At 47.5% G+C, this 20,918-nt stretch overlaps 1 protein-coding gene across 1 annotated transcript in view; it reads left to right on the top strand.

The window, feature by feature from the left end:
* The window catches only part of LOC147110836 (intraflagellar transport protein 122 homolog), a 117,451-nt gene extending 100,117 nt beyond the window's left edge, over positions 1-17,334 (top strand). The window contains exons 14-17 of the mRNA XM_085999970.1: positions 436-576; positions 11,656-11,709; positions 16,073-16,231; positions 17,104-17,334. Coding sequence (XP_085856096.1) covers positions 436-576; positions 11,656-11,709; positions 16,073-16,231; positions 17,104-17,274 — 525 coding nt within the window. The 3' untranslated portion in view covers positions 17,275-17,334. The remainder of the gene's footprint in view (positions 1-435; positions 577-11,655; positions 11,710-16,072; positions 16,232-17,103) is intronic.
* Positions 17,335-20,918: the final 3,584 nt, after the last annotated feature.

Raw genomic sequence — 20,918 nt, 5'->3', positions numbered from 1 at the left:
GTGCTTGATGAAAGTGTTCCATTCCTCAGCACCATGAGCACAAAAATTCAGATTAAAAAAACGTCAAGCTGGTTTAGACTAGATAAGGCAGGGTTTGTTGGAACGTGACCAAATGAACAAGGAAAGGTTTAGCTGACTTCACGTAATTAGAGAATCTCATTAAATGGGTGTCGCAGGACCTGAACTAGATTGGTTAATATAGGGAGACAGGCCTGTCTGCAAAGTACCCCATCCCATATCACACAAGCCCACCACCTAACGACTCATCCAAAGGGGCAGCATTGACAGGACATGTGTACTTCTTTATAGGTCATCTCTTTCAGTACCAGATTAGAAGATGCTGTAATTGGTAAGAAAAAACAAATGAAAAATTGTTTTGTTTGGTGGATGCAGTTAGACTTGATCATAATTAACAGGCAACTCTTTTTTTTAAAGTCTGCACCCATGTACCAGTACTTGGAAAAGAAGATGTATAAGGAAGCCTATCAGATTGCCTGCTTAGGAGTAACGGAAAATGACTGGCGGGACCTGGCGATAGAGGCCTTGGAAGGAATGGACTTCGATACTGCTAAAAAGGTACCAGTAACTGATGAGATCCTCCATCCATACACAGATTGGAGGAGATAGATGTACAGCTTCTTGAAGAGGCTCATTAAATGGGTGCATGCTAGTAGAGAGAGGAGACCCATCTTTTCTCTGGGCAGAATTCAAGGAGGCATGGTCTCAATTACTGCACCACACAGTCCCTGAATATCCGGTCACTTCATTTATTTTTTGTACTTTGTGGCACCTATCCACTAATAAAACAGGCAGTAAAATTTGAACCATTGTACTGCTTTTAAGACCCGCTTATTTCCCATTCAGCTATCGCAGAGCAAACTAGACATGTTTTATCCATAATAACAACAGAAAATGCTGGAAATGCTCAGCAGGCCAGGCAGCATCCGTGGAGCTCCCTGGCCTGCTGAGTATTTCCAGCATTTTCTGTTGTTATTTCAGATTTCCAGCATCCGCAGTATTTTGCTATTATATTAATGTTTTATCCATATATCTGTCTGCCTGCCAGCGTACCTGGTGAGTGTTTTTTGTTTCCATAATGCTAAGCCAGTGATTGTAAGAGTTTGTCAATACTTACTGATTGCTCTCCGCTGACCACATGACAAATACCACAGAGTTCGCACGGATCAATCAGATACAAGAATCAGTATCACGAAAGGACAGACGAAACTACGCAGGATCAGAACTTATCTCCGTTATCCTTTATTGTTGCTCTCTCCATTCACTCCCTACCTTATTATGCTTTTACTTTGTTTTTTTTTCACATACTTTCCTCCAGTCAACAGCTGATTTTCTCTCCCCACTCCATCTGCCATGCTGCCACCATACCGTATCTTCCATTTAATCTTTTTTTCTCTTGCTGCTCTTTCCTCACCTCAATGGTATCTTCATATAGAAAGAGAAGGTGGCCATGTTTCTTAGTACCCTGCTGGTGAGCTACCGCTGAAAGCTCGTGTACCCAGGAGTGCTGTAGCAAGATGAAAGCATGGTGAACGTGCTGTACAGGACCAATCAAGGGCTAGGCAGGGTGAGTGTCCTACAGTGAGTGGCAGGGCTGGAGAGGGCGAGTGTTCCACAGTGAGGGGCAAGGCTGGAAAGTGCGAGTGTTCCACAGTGAGGGGCAGGGCTGGAAAGTGCGAGTGTTCCACAGTGAGTGGCAGGGCTGGAGAGGGCGAGTGTTCCACAGTGAGGGGCAAGGCTGGAAAGTGCGAGTGTTCCACAGTGAGGGGCAGGGCTGGAGTGGGCGAGTGTCCTACAGTGAGTGGCAGGGCTGGAGAGGGAGAGTGTTCCACAGTGAGGGGCAAGGCTGGAAAGTGCGAGTGTTCCACAGTGAGGGGCAGGGCTGGAGTGGGCGAGTGTTCTACAGTGAGGGGCAGGGCTGGAGAGTGTCCTACAGTAAGGGGCAGGTCTGGAGAGGGCGAGTGTTCTACAGTGAGGGGCAGGGCTGGAGAGGGCGAGTGTTCTACAGTGAGGGGCAGGGCTGGAGTGGGCGAGTGTCCTACAGTGAGGGGCAGGGCTGGAGAGGGAGAGTGTCCTACAGTAAGGGGCAGGGCTGGAGAGGGAGAGTGTCCTACAGTAAGGGGCAGGGCTGGAGAGGGCGAGTGTTCTACAGTGAGGGGCAGGGCTGGAGAGGGCGAGTGTTCCACAGTGAGGGGCAAGGCTGGAAAGTGCGAGTGTTCCACAGTGAGGGGCAGGGCTGGAGTGGGCGAGTGTCCTACAGTGAGGGGCAGGGCTGGAGTGGGCGAGTGTCCTACAGTGAGGGGCAGGGCTGGAGTGGGCGAGTGTCCTACAGTGAGGGGCAGGGCTGGAGAGTGTCCTACAGTAAGGGGCAGGGCTGGAGAGGGCGAGTGTCCTACAGTGAGGGGCAGGGCTGGAGAGTGTCCTACAGTAAGGGGCAGGGCTGGAGAGGGCGAGTGTCCTACAGTGAGGGGCAGGGCTGGAGAGGGCGAGTGTCCTACAGTGAGGGGCAGGGCTGGAGAGGGCGAGTGTCCTACAGTGAGGGGCAGGGCTGGAGTGGGCGAGTGTCCTACAGTGAGGGGCAGGGCTGGAGAGGGCGAGTGTCCTACAGTGAGGGGCAGGGCTGGAGAGGGCGAGTGTCCTACAGTGAGGGGCAGGGCTGGAGAGGGCGAGTGTCCTACAGTGAGGGGCAGGGCTGGAGTGGGCGAGTGTCCTACAGTGAGGGGCAGGGCTGGAGAGGGTGAGTGTCCTACAGTGAGGGGCAGGGCTGGAGAGGGCGAGTGTTCTACAGTGAGGGGCAGGGCTGGAGAGGGTGAGTGTCCTACAGTGAGGGGCAGGGCTGGAGTGGGCGAGTGTCCTACAGTGAGGGGCAGGGCTGGAGAGGGTGAGTGTCCTACAGTGAGGGGCAGGGCTGGAGTGGGCGAGTGTCCTACAGTGAGGGGCAGGGCTGGAGAGGGCGAGTGTCCTACAGTGAGGGGCAGGGCTGGAGAGGGTGAGTGTTCCACAGTGAGGGGCAGGGCTGGAGAGGGCGAGTGTCCTACAGTGAAGGGCAGGGCTGGAGAGGGTGAGTGTCCTACAGTGAGGGGCAGGGCTGGAGAGGGCGAGTGTCCTACAGTGAGGGGCAGGGCTGGAGAGGGCGAGTGTTCCACAGTGAGGGGCAAGGCTGGAAAGTGCGAGTGTTCCACAGTGAGGGGCAGGGCTGGAGTGGGCGAGTGTCCTACAGTGAGGGGCAGGGCTGGAGAGGGCGAGTGTTCCACAGTGAGGGGCAGGGCTGGAGTGGGCGAGTGTCCTACAGTGAGGGGCAGGGCTGGAGAGTGTCCTACAGTAAGGGGCAGGGCTGGAGTGGGCGAGTGTCCTACAGTGAGGGGCAGGGCTGGAGTGGGCGAGTGTCCTACAGTGAGGGGCAGGGCTGGAGAGTGTCCTACAGTGAGGGGCAGGGCTGGAGTGGGCGAGTGTTCCACAGTGAGGGGCAGGGCTGGAGGGGGCGAGTGTCCTACAGTGAGGGGCAGGGCTGGAGAGTGTCCTACAGTAAGGGGCAGGGCTGGAGTGGGCGAGTGTCCTACAGTGAGGGGCAGGGCTGGAGTGGGCGAGTGTCCTACAGTGAGGGGCAGGGCTGGAGGGGGCGAGTGTCCTACAGTGAGGGGCAGGGCTGGAGAGGGCGAGTGTCCTACAGTGAGGGGCAGGGCTGGAGAGGGCGAGTGTCCTACAGTGAGGGGCAGGGCTGAGAGGGTGAGTGTCCTACAGTGAGGGGCAGGGCTGGAGTGGGTGAGTGTCCTACAGTGAGGGGCAGGGCTGGAGAGGGTGAGTGTCCTACAGTGAGGGGCAGGGCTGGAGTGGGCGAGTGTCCTACAGTGAGGGGCAGGGCTGGAGAGGGTGAGTGTCCTACAGTGAGAGGCAGGGCTGGAGAGGGTGAGTGTCCTACAGTGAGGGGCAGGGCTGGAGGGGGCGAGTGTCCTACAGTGAGGGGCAGGGCTGGAGTGGGTGAGTGTTCCACAGTAAGGGGCAGGGCTGGAGTGGGCGAGTGTCCTACAGTGAGGGGCAGGGCTGGAGGGGGCGAGTGTCCTACAGTGAGGGGCAGGGCTGGAGAGGGCGAGTGTCCTACAGTGAGGGGCAGGGCTGGAGAGGGTGAGTGTCCTACAGTGAGGGGCAGGGCTGGAGAGGGCGAGTGTCCTACAGTAAGGGGCAGGGCTGGAGTGGGCGAGTGTCCTACAGTGAGGGGCAGGGCTGGAGAGTGTCCTACAGTGAGGGGCAGGGCTGGAGGGGGCGAGTGTCCTACAGTGAGGGGCAGGGCTCGAGTGGGCGAGTGTCCTACAGTGAGGGGCAGGGCTGGAGAGGGTGAGTGTCCTGCAGTGAGGGGCAGGGCTGGAGAGTGTGAGTGTCCTACAGTAAGGGGCAGGGCTGGAGAGGGAGAGTGTCCTACAGTGAGGGGCAGGGCTGGAGGGGGCGAGTGTCCTACAGTGAGGGGCAGGGCTCGAGTGGGCGAGTGTCCTACAGTGAGGGGCAGGGCTGGAGAGGGTGAGTGTCCTACAGTGAGGGGCAGGGCTCGAGTGGGCGAGTGTCCTACAGTGAGGGGCAGGGCTCGAGTGGGCGAGTGTCCTACAGTGAGGGGCAGGGCTGGAGAGGGTGAGTGTCCTACAGTGAGGGGCAGGGCTGGAGTGGGCGAGTGTCCGACAGTGAGGGGCAGGGCTGGAGAGGGTGAGTGTCCTACAGTGAGGGGCAGGGCTGGAGAGGGTGAGTGTCCTACAGTGAGGGGCAGGGCTGGAGAGGGTGAGTGTCCCACAGTGAGGGGCAGGGCTGGGGAGAGTGAGTGTCCGACAGTGAGGGGCAGGGCTGGAGTGGGCGAGTGTCCTACAGGGAGGGGCAGGGCTGGAGAGGGAGAGTGTCCTACAGTAAGGGGCAGGGCTGGAGTGGGCGAGTGTCCTACAGTGAGGGGCAGGGCTGGAGTGGGCGAGTGTCCTACAGTAAGGGGCAGGGCTGGGGAGAGGGCGAGTGTCCTACAGTGAGGGGCAGGGCTGGAGAGGGCGAGTGTCCTACAGTGAGGGGCAGGGCTGGAGAGGGTGAGTGTCCTACAGTGAGGGACAGGGCTGGAGAGGGTGAGTGTCCTACAGTGAGGGGCAGGGCTGGAGAGGGTGAGTGTCCTACAGTGAGGGGCAGGGCTGGAGAGGGTGAGTGTCCCACAGTGAGGTGCAGGGCTGGAGAGGGCGAGTGTCCTACAGTGAGGGGCAGGGCTGGGGAGAGTGAGTGTCCGACAGTGAGGGGCAGGGCTGGAGAGGGCGAGTGTTCCACAGTGAGGGGCAGGGCTGGAGTGGGTGAGTGTCCTACAGGGAGGGGCAGGGCTGGAGAGGGAGAGTGTCCTACAGTAAGGGGCAGGGCTGGGGAGAGGGCGAGTGTCCTACAGTGAGGGTCAGGGCTGGAGAGGGCGAGTGTCCTACAGTGAGGGACAGGGCTGGAGTGGGCGAGTGTCCTACAGGGAGGGGCAGGGCTGGAGAGGGCGAGTGTTCCACAGTGAGGGGCAGGGCTGGAGAGGGTGAGTGTCCTACAGTGAGGGACAGGGCTGGAGAGGGTGAGTGTCCTACAGTGAGGGACAGGGCTGAGGAGAGTGAGTGACCAGCAGTGAGGGGCAGGGCTGGAGAGGGTGAGTGTCCTACAGTGAGGGGCAAGGCTGGAGAGGGTAAGGGAAAGGAAAGATGTTGAAGGGAGATGGGAACGGAATGGGTAAATGTAATTAGAGGTATTTGCCCACGTGGAGGGTGAATGCCAACAAGGATTAGTCAGGCAGAATGGCCTGTTTGTGTTGTAACTTCGAAGTACTGTATCTCTACATTCTTATTTGAAATATCAATAATATACAAAGTTTTGGAAGTATTTGAGTCATATTTTTCTCATCTTTCTAAGTAGGGTAGATTTTATTACGCTGAACTTCTGATTAGGGGTTAGATAGATTCCTTATTGAGTTTACTATCTTGAGCCATCTACGGGACACCTTCAGGAAATCTGCTTTTTGTGGCTCTGGGAGTAGGGCTGTATAACACAAGTCTAAAAATGTCTGATGGGTGTCTCCGTTCCACAGCACACTGCATCAGCAGTGCACACAAATATAGAGTGAAAAGGCAGCAGAGGATCATATTTTAGCCATTGGGGCTTGGCAGTGGAAGGGTTGGAGAGACCAAGTTTTCCTGGTACCAGTAGTTCATGGCCTGGGAACCACTTGTCTTGGATGGAACAAGTAAATGAGGGCACATGTCCTTCCCTCAGATGTTGATGGATTAGATTGTTGCACCCATGCAGAGACTTTGACTTGCCACTGGATGGCAGAAGACAATTAGCAGGAGTTCCTCGGTTCTGATGTACAGACTTGTGTGTTCTTGTTTCAGGTGAATATTGATCTCTGAGAAATTTGAGCAGATGAGTGATTTGCTTTCTGTCATGAATCTGTGATTATTTTTTTTTCTAAATGTCAGATTTATCTGTGACAGGATGCTCACACAGTAGTCACCAGAGCTGCAGGGCAAGTCCTCCCAGGGGCCAATTTGTTGTATTCTTTCACGTGTGTGGGCTTAGAGGAGAGGTTAAATGTGGCTTCCTTTTGAAATTCAGATAATATATTTTGTTCCCCATATTTATTTTGATAAAATCCCACAATTTTCTTTTATTAAACTGAAATATTTGCAGTGTGCTACTCTTTATTAATTTGGAGCAGAGCAAGTATCTCTGAGCAAAGATACCTGCTGCTGCAACCACAAGGCTGTAAAGTACATAGACTTGCAACACACTTGTGTGTTTCTTCTAACGTATTGAGGGATTGAGACAATGTCATAAACTGAAACAATGGAGCTAGTGGTCATCTCACCCCAAGACATTACTCCAAAAGGTGCTGTTCTTTGGTACAGCTCTTTGTGATCATTTACTCATTTGGGTTTGCTCCTTTTATTGTCAGTGGGCGAAGGTTGCCTGCTGAGTGGTGGTTGTGTACCGTGTGATCGAAGTGGTACTGTACCAAGCAATTTGTCCTAAGGTACATCTGGGTTTACTTTACTGGATGATGTAAGGGTATATCATAACTTTTATTATACTGAGAATGATGCATACATGGGAATAATTCAGCAGATGTCTTCAAGTTTTTGTCTGTGGGCCACTTTAGGTGTGTACCGTGGAGCTTCGCAGGCCATGTATAAAATTTAAATCCGTGTTCCATGAATTAGCAATATCTCCAACTGCTAGCACTGATAGATCAAAGTGTTCAGATCTAGGAATTATCCACCATTGAGGGACCAGCTCTGAGAACAGATCTCTCCAAACCTCCAAGCATGTAAAATTCAAAATGTAGCAATCAGTGGATCTGGATAACCAGGCTTGTGTGCTGAACACAACTCATATAGAATCATAGAATGGTTACAGCATGGAAGAAGGCCATTCGGCCCGTTGAGTCTGCGCCAGCTCTCTGCAAGAGCACTTCAGCTAGTCCCAATCCCCCAACCTTTCCCCATAGCCCTGCAAGTAAATGCCAATGGCAGAATCAACAGCTGCCATGTGAGAGAAAAAAAGAAGAAAAAAATAGGGGCCGAGGTTATGGTCTGAAATTGTTGAACTTGCTGTTGAATCCAGAAGGCTGTAAAGTGCCTAATCTGATTCTGCCACTGGCATTTACACCTCATCTCGAGTTGTCTTTTGTTTCTTAACTTGTCCCATTACCATCTCCTTTTGCCTTGCACCATCATCCCTGGTGTCTCTTAATCTCTCCTGCCTTCCATCCTATCACAGACCTTCCCTTTTGTTCTTTCCTCCCCTCCTCCCTTTCCCTGCCTCTGCACTTGCTTAAAATCTGTGACATCTCTAACTTTCTAGTGATATGTTGTGGGTATCCCAATCAGAGTTTTCTTGATCCCTTGACTTGGGGAGTCGGGGAAGAATTTCCAAGTGTTAATCCTAGAATTTGCCGCCGGTATTTTTCTGGTTTCAAAAAATATTGTGCTGTCTCTGAGGGAATCTTTCAAAGCTCTTCCAGTCAGTGGTGGGGTGTTTATACTTTGTAGCAGTGTAGCCCCTTGACTCATCACGAGTAATATCACTGACTTTCTTCTAGTATTACAAAAAAGCATCATACTCATATGAGAGACCATATAGTAACCTGCTCTCAAGCCCTGTCAATACTGCACTCTCTCTCCTTCCTCGGAGAAAGCCCCTGGCCTCCACTTGATGTCTCTTCATTGGGGACTCTGGAATGGGCAGTGGATGGATCAGACCTAGATGTCACTCCTCTGTGGAGCTGCATGTTGGAGCTGCAGCAGGTAGCAGCACAATGTATATTGGCCCAGAAAATAGGGTTGGGGGCTTGCTGCACATGGGTGCAAGCCCCCGATCTGCACTTACCTAGCGCGCCGGCCGTTGTGCTCTCGGCGAGCGTGGAATTCCGTTTTATTGAGGAGCACTCCCGGGCAGCGTCTGACGTCACGCCGCCCATGAGTGCAGCCTGTGCGGAGCGTCCAGTGCGGAGTGTAAGGGAGACCCGCCCTGTGAGGTCGCATTAGCATAGGACACGCCCCCAATCGTTTTCACAAGCTCCAAAGCCTTGGTACATGCAGAAACAGCCTGGTAAGTTGGTTCTTTGTATTTTTATGAATCTTTTGGTAACTTTTATAAACTTTTAAATACTTTTACATGAATTGGAAGAATCTTAAATAGTTTTAAGAGATTTGAAGCAATTTAAAGAGTTTTAAAAGCCCTGAAAGCATTTTTTTCATTCATTTTATTTAATTAGCAAATTATATTTGTGACAAAGTATATGTAACCTTTTCGTTTAAAAAGTACAGCCTGTAGTCAGTTTGAAAAAAAATTTAACTTTTATTTTAGCAAAAATATTTTTACAACTGTTTGAAATTTAGAAAATAGCTAGTTTCCATCTTGAATGTCTTTATTGCACTAAGAAACCAAAAAAAGTTACTTTAAACTGTTTACAAAGTTTTTTCCAAACTATTCATGTTTACGAATCTTTGAAAAGTAGAAAATAGCTAGTTAACATTTAAAAGTTATAAACTATCTACATCAAAACTGAACCTCAAAAGTCTTTGATGCTGCAATAAAAGTTCACTGTTTCACTTTAAAATGTGTCTGCTCCTTTCTTTGCCTTGCTGGGGGAGGGGGAGGTACAAGGCGACACTACCTCGTGAAGGTGTTGGCTACTAGCAGTTCCTGAGCAGCCTTACTTTCGGCAGCACTTGGCTCCTCCCCATCAGGCCTGGCCACAGGCACATTGGCAGCGCTTATGTCCTCCATTTCAGCAGGGAGCTCCTCTGCAGTGTTAAGGGTCAGTTCTTCCTGCAGGGCAAAGTTATGCAAAGCACAACAGGCCATCACAATCCTTGCCACTTTCTGGTGAGAATACTGCAAGGTCCCCCCTGACCTATCCAGGCACCGGAAGCGTGATTTCAGAACTACGATTGTCCTCTCCACCACTTGACGTGGACACGTGTGCCTGGTTGTATCTCTCCTGAGCCTCATTATTGGTCTTGCGGTAGGGAGTCATCAGCCATGGTCTTGGCGGGTAGCCCTTGTCGCCCAATATCCATGCAGATCCTGGAGGCAATTTGCTGAGTGCGTCATATTAGTTCGAGTTGCGGAGGACAAAGGAGTCATGATTACTTCCCCGGTGCGCTGCATTCACGTTTAGGATCCCGAGGTGCGCATCACAGACTATCATTACATTCAATGAATGATACCCCTTCCTGTTAATGTATGTCACAGGTGCCTCCACTGGTCCCTTCAATGCAATATGGGTTCCATCGATGGCCCCAATCACTTTGGGGAATCCAGCAGTGCGATGAAATGCAGGGGCCATCTCCTTTTGATGTCCAGTGGACAAGTCAAACTTAATGAACTCTGAAAGCCTACGGAAAATGGCATCTGTGACCTGGTGAATGCAGACCCTCGCAGCATTCTTGGAGATGTTGCTTATGTCACCGGTGCTTGCATGAAATGACCCACTTGCAAAGAAGTTCAATGCTGTGGTTACCTTCATGTTCACTGACAAGGCAGTGCGGGTCTTGGAGCGTGTTTGAAGGTCCTCCTTCAACATGTCACATAGTCGGCCGATTGCCTCTTTACTGAAGCGCAGCCTCCTCACACACAACTCCTCCGACAGCATCTCAAATGATCGCCTCTCCCTGTACACTCTCTGGGGTGGGTAGTAGTTCCTCCTGATCAGGAGACGGTTATGGTTCCTCACTCTTCTATGTTGTTACCTGGCGTTTCGAATTCTCTGAAGCAAAATCGCACAGAGGATCAGGACACCATTTATAAAGGGCATGTTTCTCCCTCACAGGCTTCCTCTTTAAACAGAAGTCCTTGTAAGGAAAAAATGGAAAGAGTTGTTAAAGTAATTTTAATAAAGTGAGTGGCTAGAAAATCACCTCGGGCTATGGCAGGAAACGTGCGTTATCGGCTTGGGAGCACGTCATACCCGCCTGATGAATATCACAGCCCGAGATGATTTTCCAATAACTAACATTTTCTGAAAGTCATACATTCATTCATACATACATACATATACATACATACACATACTGAAAGGAATACATACATACATACACGTTCTGAAAGGAATATATACATACATACACATACTTAAAGGAATATATACATACATACATACTTAAAAGAATATATATTACTGATAATTTTCTTTTTTAAAGATTATTCATTTTTAAACAGTCACTTTCATATTTAATAAAAAAATCAAATTCAATTATAACTACAGTACTCAAAACCCATTAAAAAAAAAAAAAAATTTTAAGTTGGAAACTTACCTCAGACTTTGTTAAAATAACTTTGCTCCCTTTCACAATTAAAAATGTTCCGTTTAGTAGCCCCACTGCTGAAAGAGTTCTTCTTCCTGATCGTTACGGAGCGTCTGCTAGGGCTTTACTCCTGCTTTTTACATGTGCAAATGCTGGGGATTTACCCGCACTGCACCAATTGAGAAAAACTCCTAAGTTCCATGCGCACGCGCTGCGTCATACGTCGCCCGCGATCGACCTCTTAACCCCTGCTTTCAGGGGAACGGAAGTGCCGGTTTCCCGCGCATGCGGGAAACCGGCACTTCCATCGGCCTTACAGGTGAGTACCCCTTGCGTACTCACCCGTGGAGACCCTAATTTCTGGGCCATTATAACTGTTGAAAACCACTTTATATGTATTGCACTAAAATTTAAAAGAAAAAAGGAAAGACTTGCCTTTCTATAGCACCATTCATGACCTCAGGACGTCCCAAAGTGCTATACAGCCAATGAAGTATTGTCATTGTTGTAATGTAGGAAACGTGGCAACCAATTTGCACACAGCAAGATCCCACAAACAGCAATGTGATAATGACCAGATAATCTGATTTAGTGATGTTGGTTGCGGGATAAATATTGGCCAGGATACCGGGAAAATGCCCCTGCTCCTCTTCAAATAGTGCCACAGGATATTTTACGTCCACCTGAGAGAGCAGATGAGGCTTCAGTTTAATGTCTCATCTGAAAGACGGCACCTCCAACAGTGTAGCATTGCCTCAGTACTGCATGGAGTGTCAACCTGGATTATGTGCTTCAGTGTCTGGAGTAACATGTTTTCATTTTATTTAATGTTTTAATTTATCGGCAGGCATTTATCAGAGTACGAGATCTCCGCTATCTAGAGCTTATTAGCAGCATTGAGGTAAGGAAATTACTTTGTAAATCGTTTAATTGTCTTACTGTTATCGAGATATATTGTACCATATTTATCAATAGCGAAATGTGGGTGTAAAACTGTTGCCCCAGATCATAACTGAAACTGAGGGTGCTTTAACACTGCAACTTTAGCATGAACCGCTTTTCACCAACACTAAAGTTGTGCTGTAAATCCAAAGACATGGTCCAACCAGACTCCGAAGGGGAAAGGAGCAAGACTTCCTGGAGGGTGTAGTCTTGCACTGTTTCCATTAGACACTGCATGGAATGTAAATGCAGTGTGGTGTCAAGTCAGCTGTAAAAAGTGCCCATGCGGCTCTCTGGACTTCCTGGCACTTTTTGCAGTTAACTGCAGTTCATTTTTAATATTTTACAGTGCAGATACTGCCACCCCACACATATATCTAAGCTAACAGTGTTCACAAGTTGCATTGCTATTGGTCCTTGTCACATTTTGGGATTTCTGATTATGCTGCCATAGAGGAACTGTGGTGTAACAAATGTTAAAAATCTAACTATTGAGTTAAATTGAGCACTCAAAGGGTTAAATTCATATGGCAGTAGATATAAGCAATGTAGGTTAAGGTTCAGATTGAGTAATTGGAGATTCGATAGTCGGGCGGCAGACAGACAGTTCTGCTACCGTCGACGTGAGACCCATATGGTATGTTGCCTCCCTGGTGCCAGGATAAGAGACATCACGGAGAGGGTGCAGAACATTTGCTGGGGAAGGGGATGAGCCAGAAGTCGTTGTCCATATCGGAACCAACAACATAGGGAGGAAGAGGGTTGAGGTCCTGCAGTCACAATTAAGGAGCGATGGAGGAAGTTAAAAAGCAGGACCTCAAAGGTAGAAATCTCTGGATTACTCCCAGTGCCATGTGCTAGTGAGAGTAGAAATAGAAGAGTAAAATACTGCGGATGCTGGAAATCTGAAACAAAAACAGAAAATGCTGGAAATACTCAGCAGGTCAGGCGGCATCTGTGGAGAGAGAAACAGAGTTAACGTTTCAGGTCAATGACCCTTCGTCGTCGACCTGAAACGTTAACTCTGTTTCTCTCTCCACAGATGCTGCCTGACCTGCTGAGTATTTCCAGCATTTTCTGTTTTTGTTGTAGAAATAGAAGGATGTGGCTAGAGGCATGCTGCAGGAGGAGGGCATCAGAGTCTTGGGACATTAGGACCAATTCTGTGGCAGGAGGGACCTGTTCAGGATGGATGGGTTGCATCTGAACGCAGCTGGGACTAATATCCCCGCGGGCAGGTTATCTAGTGCTGTAGGGGAGGGTTTAAACTAATTCGGCAGGGTGTCAGGCACCAAGATGTAGTATTAAAAAGTACAAACAAGGTGCACAGAGGACTGGGAGAGACCGCTGGAGTTAGAAGTAATACAAAATTAGGTGGGTCATAGAAAATACAAAGAGGCCTAAGTTAGGTTCGGAGTGCATGTGTGTAAATGCATGAAGTGTGGTTAATAAGGTTGGTGAGCTGCAGGCACAAATAGTCACATGGGAATATGATGTAGTGACGATAACGAAGACCTGGCTCAAAAAAGGGGAGGATTGAATGCTTAATATTTCTGGGTACAAGGTATTCAGGAAAGATAGGGACGGAAAAAAAGGAGGGTAGTAGTTTTGATTAAGGAAAATATTAGTGCTAGAAAGAGAGATGCCCTTGAGGAGTCAAAGACAGAATCTATTTGGTTGGAGTTGATTGAGAAACAATAAAGGAGCTATGACGCTACTTGGTCATTATAGACCACCAAGTAGTGGGAAAGATATAGAGGAGCAGATTTGCAAGAAAATTACTGAGAGGTGCAAGAACTATAGAGTAGTGATAATGGGAGACTCTAACTACCCCAATATTGAATGGGGCAGTGATTGTGTTCAGGGCAGAGAAGGGGAGGAATTTCTGAAGTGTGTTCAGGAGAATTTTCTTGATCAGTATGTTTCCTGCCCAACGAGGAAGGCGGCATTGCTGGGTCTAGTGCTGGGAAATTAAGTGAGTCAAGTGGAGAATGTCACAGCAGGGAAGCATCTCGGGAATAGTGATCATAGTATCACAAGATTTAGATTAGTTATGGAGAAGAATAAGGAGCAATCTGGAATAAAAACACTTAACTGGAGGAGGGCTAATTTCAGCAAATCGAGGAGGGATCGGGCCTGGGTAAATTAGAGTCAAAGACTGGCAGGCAGAAATGTAACGGAGCAATGGGCGGTCTTTAAAGAAGAGATGGTTCAGGTACAGTCGAGGTACATTCCCACAAGGAGGAGAGGGAGGGCAACCAAAGCCAGAGCTCCCTGGATGACGAAATAGTTGGAGAGTAGGATGAAGCAGAAAAAGGGAGTGTATGACGAATATCAGCTTGATAATACAAGGGAGAATCAGGCTGAATATAAAAAGTACAGAGGAGAAGTGAAAAAGGAAATGAGAGAGGCAAAGAGACAGTACGAGAATAGATTGGCGGCCAACATAAAAGGGAATCCAAAGGTCTTATATAGGCATATTAACAGTAAAAGGGTTGTCAGAGGAACAGTGGGGCAGATTAGGGACCAAAATGGAGATCTATTGGTGGAGGCCGAAGGCATGGCTGAGGTACTAAATGAGTACTTTGCATTGTGTTTACCAAGGAAAAGGACTTTGCCAAAGCTACGGTAAACGAGGTTGTCAGGATACTGGATGAGATAAATAGATAAAGAGGAGGTACTAGAAAGGCTGGCAGTACTTAAAGTGGATAAGTCACTAAGTCAAACAACATGCCCCACCAATGTGGGGAAGTGTGGTGTATTCATAACTTTGCATAATAATACAAAATAGTACTGATTGAGCTAAGTGAGTCATATCTTAATTGTTGCTCTGTTATGTTCACCTGCTGTAGAATAAAGCAGCCTACTGACTGGTATTTGGCCTCATTTTACCAAGTGTTTTCTTGGTCCACCCTCAAAGATTGATGACATGCAGAAATCATAACTTCTAGTTCATATGTCGAGGGGATGCATTCTTACACTTCTGGGTTATGCTATCCTATACATAGGTATTGGCCAGTGAGAGCCAGCTCTGGGAACATGAAGGGCATGGGATCTGCTTACAGGAACGACTGACGCCACTGAATCTGAGAAGATATTTACAGCAAACCCAAATTTGTAACAGATCTCGTACTGTTACCTTTCAAGACATAATTAGCCAAGAGTAAAACTTAGCCCTGAATTTCCGATCGGAGGCTTCTTGCGGGCGGATGCCTCCGATCGGAAATAAATCTACAAACCTACCTGCTGATTCCGTAGATCCCGAGGCTTCCAATCCTGGGCCTCTCCTGTTGGAAATGCGCAGAGGCCCAGGTATCCCAGGGGCGCAGGCGGTTCACAAGCACCCTTTCACAGAATCCCCACAGTGCAGATAGAGGCCATTTCAGCCCATCGAGCCTGCACCGACACATATCCCACCCGATCACCGTAACCCCTACACCAACACATATCCCACCCTATCCCTGTAACCCCCCTAACACTAAGGGTCAATTTATCATAGCCAATCAACCTAACCCGCACATCTTTGGACTGTGGGAGGAAACCGGAGCACCCGGAGAAAACCCACGCAAACACGGGGAGAATGTGCAAACTCCACACAGACAGTCGCCCGAGGCCGGATTCGAACCCGGGTCCCTGGCGCTGTGAGGCAACAGTGCTAACCACTATGCCACCGTGCCGCCCTTTGGTTCGCCTGGCCCACAGGATCCCATCAAAGAAGGGAATCTCCCTTCATACTTTTGACAGTTCTCTACGCACAGAACTGTCAAAAGTATGAATGGGGATCACATTTAAAAACACACTAAAACATTAAGTACATTTTTAAAAAAAACAATTAAAATTAATTTTAAAAATTCATTTAATTAAATATATATTTTTTTATCGTTTGGAAAAAAAAATTCAATGTTTCTACGGGGCTAAAAATAAACTTACCTTTTTGAAGAGTATTTTTAATTTATAAATGAGTTATCAAATTTAATTTTTCTATTTTTCAACACTTAAGCAGGTAAAAGCAGGCCTTACGCTTTTACCAGGTGTAAGAATTCTATGACCTTTCAGCGGAAGGAAGTTGTGCAAAAAGCGCAACTCTCCACCCGCAGAGGCACTTTTCCCGGGCAGGCAGATGATCTGTCAAGAGAATTCTTGACCGATTGCAAGTGCCGGTTTTTAGCGCATGCGCGTCGCATGCCTGAAACCGGTACTTGCGAGGCCCCTACGGGTGCGTACACTCCTCGTACGCACCCGTGGGAGTCAGAAAATCTCGCCCAATGTGTAATCTGTATTTGTTTCTGAAATTATTACAAGTGGGATTTTTTTCTTTACAGGAGCGTAAAAAGCACGGTGAGACTGACGAGCTGTTTCTAGCAGACGTACATGCCTACCAGGCCAAGTTCCACGAGGCAGCCAAGTTGTACAAGAAGACAGGAAATGATAGTCGAGCCTTAAACATGTACACTGACCTACGCATGTTTGACTATGCCAAGGTATTGTGCTGCTAATAATGCGCAGGAAGGTTTTCAAACTTCATTTTTAAGTCGTTCAGTTACAATTTTAGTTTTTAATATTCACCAGTATGTATAAATTTGCACTTCTTTGCATTTACCTGTACCACCTTAGTTCATCCCTTTTGTTTGCTCACTATGATCTCTTTCGCGCCTCAGATGTTTTTAAATTACCCACATTGCTATATATACACCCAGTTCTGATGAGTTCCTGATCACCGTTGTGCTGCTGTAGGGAGATGCTGAGTAGAGGCCTGGTCACTCCTGACGGGAAGGGAGGGGAAATAAGAGAAAGTTGTCACCAGACCAATTTTACATGTCTTGCAGTCGTTGTTGGAGGGCAGCGAACATGGGTTGAGTAGCCTGGTACTGGACTAGCAATCCAGAGTTCATAAGTTCCAATCCTACCAGAGCAAGTTGTGAACTTTAATTCAATAAAATTGAGCTGGCTCCAGAAAAAATGACCATGAAAGTTTCTGGATTGTTATTAAAAACACAACTGGTTTACTGATGTCCATCAGGGAAGAGAACTTGACATCCCTATCTGGTCTGGCCTACATATGAACCCATCCACACTACGTATTTGAATCGTAATGATCTCAGGGCAGCTAAGGATGGACAATAAATGGGGGGCCAATGTCATCCACATCCCAACAAATAATTAAAAAAGGGAAAGGATCATTAGATTAAGAAACCTGTTAAAGGAAGCCTGATTAAATTTTTAAAAAGCTCCAGTCTAGCTGGGGTTAATGAGATACTGTATATAAATCAGTATCTGTATTATGTTTGATTTTACTGCTCGGGATGTTGACCAGAGGAAGAAGTAATGATCCATTTTATCACAACTTCCTCAGGATTTCCTTGGCTCGGGCGATCCCAAGGACACCAAGATGTTGATTACCAAACAAGCAGACTGGGCCAGGAACATCAATGAACCAAAAACAGCAGCAGAGATGTACCTCTCTGCTGGGGAACATTTAAAAGCAATCGAGATCATCGGCGACCATGGTTGGGTTGACATGTAAGTCTGGGACATGGAATGAAATAGCCATTTGTATACTTGAAAGAAAAAGGAAAAAGATTACTGCAATCCCTCTATTTTCCTGACCTTAAAATACAGTTATATAAAATTGATCATCTTAGATAGTGCATGCACTACTTGCTCACAAACTTTATACCCCGTTGTCACGATTTATGGTCGCGTCTTTGTCAACAATTACCATTGTAAATTGCTTTGTCAACGTTTTCCATTCAAATTTGCCAAGTATCTGTAATGATGTAGTTGCAGGTTCTGGCCATTTAGTGGCACTGTGCAACAGTTTTTGTAAATTCTCAAATGCTGCAACCAATTTGTCTCAAGTTTTGGGTGTTTTCCCTAATTTTTCAGTTTTTAGAAATGATTTTCAGGTTTTTCACCCAATAAAACAGGGTAGCTGCATTGCAGGCCTCTCCCTATGAGAGTGTCAGCTGTGGCTCAGTGGGTAGCACACTCGCCTCTGAGTCAGAAGGTTGTAGGTTCAAGTCCCACTCCAGGGACTTGAGCACAAAATCTAGGCTGACACTCCATTGCAGTACTGAGGGAGTGCTGTACTGTCAATGGTGCCATCTTTCAGATGAGCCATTAAACCGAAGGTTGACGTAAAAGATCTCGTGGCACTGTCTCGAAGAAGAGCCGGGGTTATCCCTGGTGTCATGGCCAATATTTATCTCTCAATTAACATCACTAAAAACAGATTATCTGGTCATTGCTGATTGTGGGAGCTAGCTGTGCGCAAATTAGCTGCGGCATTTCCTACATTACAACAATGACTACAATTCCAAAATGACTTGGAACATAGGAACAGGAGTTGGTCATTGAACCTCTCGAGCCTGTTCCGCCATTCATTGAGATCATGACTGATCTGTGACCTAACTCCATATACCTGCCTTTGGCCCATATCTCTTTATACCTTTGGTTAACAGAAAGCCATCAATCTCAGATTTAAAATTAACAATTGATCCAGCATCAATTGCCGTTTGCGGAAGAGAGTTCCGAACTTGTGCCATCCTTTGTGTGTAGAAGTGTTTCCTAATTTCACTCCTGAAAGGTCTGGCTCTAATTTTTAGGCTATGGCCCCTAGCCCTAGACTCCCCAACCAGCGGAAATAGTTTTTCTCTATCTACCCTATCTGTTCCCCTTAATATCTTGAAAACTTCGAATAGATCGCCCCTTAACCTTTTAAATTCCAGGGAATACAACCTTAATTTGTGTAATCTCTGCTCGTAATTTAACCTTTGGAGTCCGGGTTTCATTCCTACGTTGCACTCCCTCCAAGGCCAATATATCCTTCTAAGGTGTGGTGCCCAGAACTGCTCTCAGTACTCCAGATGTGGTCTAACCAGGGTTATTGTCAATGGAAAATTTGGATATATGGCTTTCTATGCCAAAATCTAAAACGTTAATAAATACTGTGAATAGTTGAGGCCCCAACACAGATCCCTGCGGGACACCACTAGTCACATCCTGTCAATTTGAGTACCTACCTATTATCCCTACTCTCTGTCTCCTGCTGCTCAGCCAATTTCCTAACCAGGTCAATAATTTGCCTTCAATCCCATGGGCTTCTACCTCCTCAAAAATTCAATCAGGTTTGTCAGGCATGACCTACCTTTCACAAATCCATGCTGGTTCTCTCTGATCAACTGAAAATTTATAGGTGTTCAGTCACCCAATCCTTAATTATAGACTCTAGCAATTTTCTGACAACAGATGTTAGGCTAACTGGTCTATAATTCCCTGGTTTCCCCCTCTTGCCATTCTTAAATAGCAGAGTGACGTGCAATTTTCCAATCTAAAGGGACTGTTCCTGAATCGAGAGAAATTTGGAAGATTATACTTAGGGCATCTGCAATGTGCTCACCTACTTCCTTTAAAACTCAGGGATAGAAACCATCTGGTCCTGGGGATTTGTCACTCTTTAGTGCCATTATTTTCTTCATTACTGCTATTTTGCTTACGTTAATTTTATTGAGTCCCTGTCCCCGATTCAATATTAGTTTCCTTGGGATTTCCGGCATGCTATCCCCTTGCTCTACTGTAAATACTGACGCAAAGTAATTATTCAGTATGTCTGCCATTTCCTTAATATCATCCCTTTCAGTTTTTAAGGGGCCAACATTGCTCCTGACTACCCTCTTTTTCCTAATATAATTGTAAAAATTCTTTGTGTTGATTTTGATATCCCTTGCAACTTTCTTTTCACACTCCCCTTTTTGTAGCTCTTACTATCTATTTTGTGACCCTTTGCTGTTCTTTGTATCTTTCCCATTTGCCAGGATTTGTGCTATTTTTTGCATTTTTGTATGCTTTTTCTTTTAGTTTTATGCCGTCCCTTTCCTCTTTAGTTGTCCATGGTAGTTTTTGTGGCAAGTAGCGCTCTTGCCCCTCAAGGGTATATACTGGTTCTGTATCACATTCAGGGGGAAAAGTTGGGTTGATTTGCGCTTCTGCGCTAACGGGTTGCAAATCCCCTAGCGGATCCGGGCGTGGCGCCGCTAACGCCTCCCGTGAAATTCAGCAGTTAGATGACGTCATCGCCGTGCGCAGCGCCCTGCTCGCACCTCGGCTGCAAACTTGGGTTGCGCCCCCTGACCTATCACCGGACAATATGTCAGACAGGATCAGGGTGGCGTTTTTGCAGCGGCCGCGGTGCTACTTAAAGGGCAAGTGCCAGGTGGCCACTTTTTTTGGCTGACTGCCAGCACCTGCCCCCTTCCCCCTTTTTTCTTTGGGGTGCCGGCCGCGATCGCTCAGCCCGGCACTCTTCTTGAGTCCCGGGCTGTTTTCACGACACCCCGCTCCCCGGTGTTCTAGCAGGGCCCTGGTCCATGCAGCGCTAGGCCCCTCCCCTTTAATCAGGGGAGGGAGGCTTGCAATGCTGCGGCGCTACATGCCGAGGCGCATTGCACGTAGCGGCGCGATATTCAGTTGTAGCGCCCCAAGAAAGAGGTGGAGCGCTTCCAGTAACACTCCGCCTCCTGCTTGGGGCGCTACAACTGAATTTCAGGCGGAGGGATGCTAATTTTTTCAGGGTGCTAAAATTAGCGCCCCGGCGACGTTAGCACCCCAAAAGGGGTGACACCAAATTTTTCCCCCTAAATTCTTTTTTGAACATCTCTCACTGATCTTCTGTCGGTTTACCCATTAACAGATTTGCCCAGTTTACTGTGGACAGTCTCAACCTCATCTTGTTGGAGTCAGCCTTACCTAAATCTAGAATCTTAGTAGCTGTTTCGCATTTCTCCCTTTCAAATGCTACTTTGAACTCGATCATGTTATGATTGCTATTGGATAAAAGTTCACGCTCCGTTAGGGTGTTAACTAAATCTGGCTCATTACTAAATCTAATATGGCTTGCCCCCTTGTTGCTTCTAGGACATATTGTTGTAGAATACTATTCCGCACACACTCAAGAAATTCACTACCTTTCTGACGGGCTAGTCTGCTTATCCCAATCTATATGAAAATTAAAATCCCCCACTAAAACCACTCTACCTTTGCTACATTCTTGTCTAATCTCTGCATTTATACAATCTAGCATTTCACAGCTGCTACCAGGGGGGCCTATACACAACTCCCACTACAGTCTTAAATCCTTTCCTATTTCTTAATTCTACCCATAAAGTCTCC

The sequence above is a fragment of the Somniosus microcephalus genome, chromosome 11 (assembly GCF_052327205.1).
Source record: "Somniosus microcephalus isolate GS21.2 chromosome 11, FLI_Smic_1.0, whole genome shotgun sequence".
NCBI classification, from domain to species: domain Eukaryota; kingdom Metazoa; phylum Chordata; class Chondrichthyes; order Squaliformes; family Somniosidae; genus Somniosus; species Somniosus microcephalus.
The sequence above is the reverse complement of the archived record's forward strand: the minus strand, read 5'-3'. Positions and strand labels throughout refer to the sequence as shown.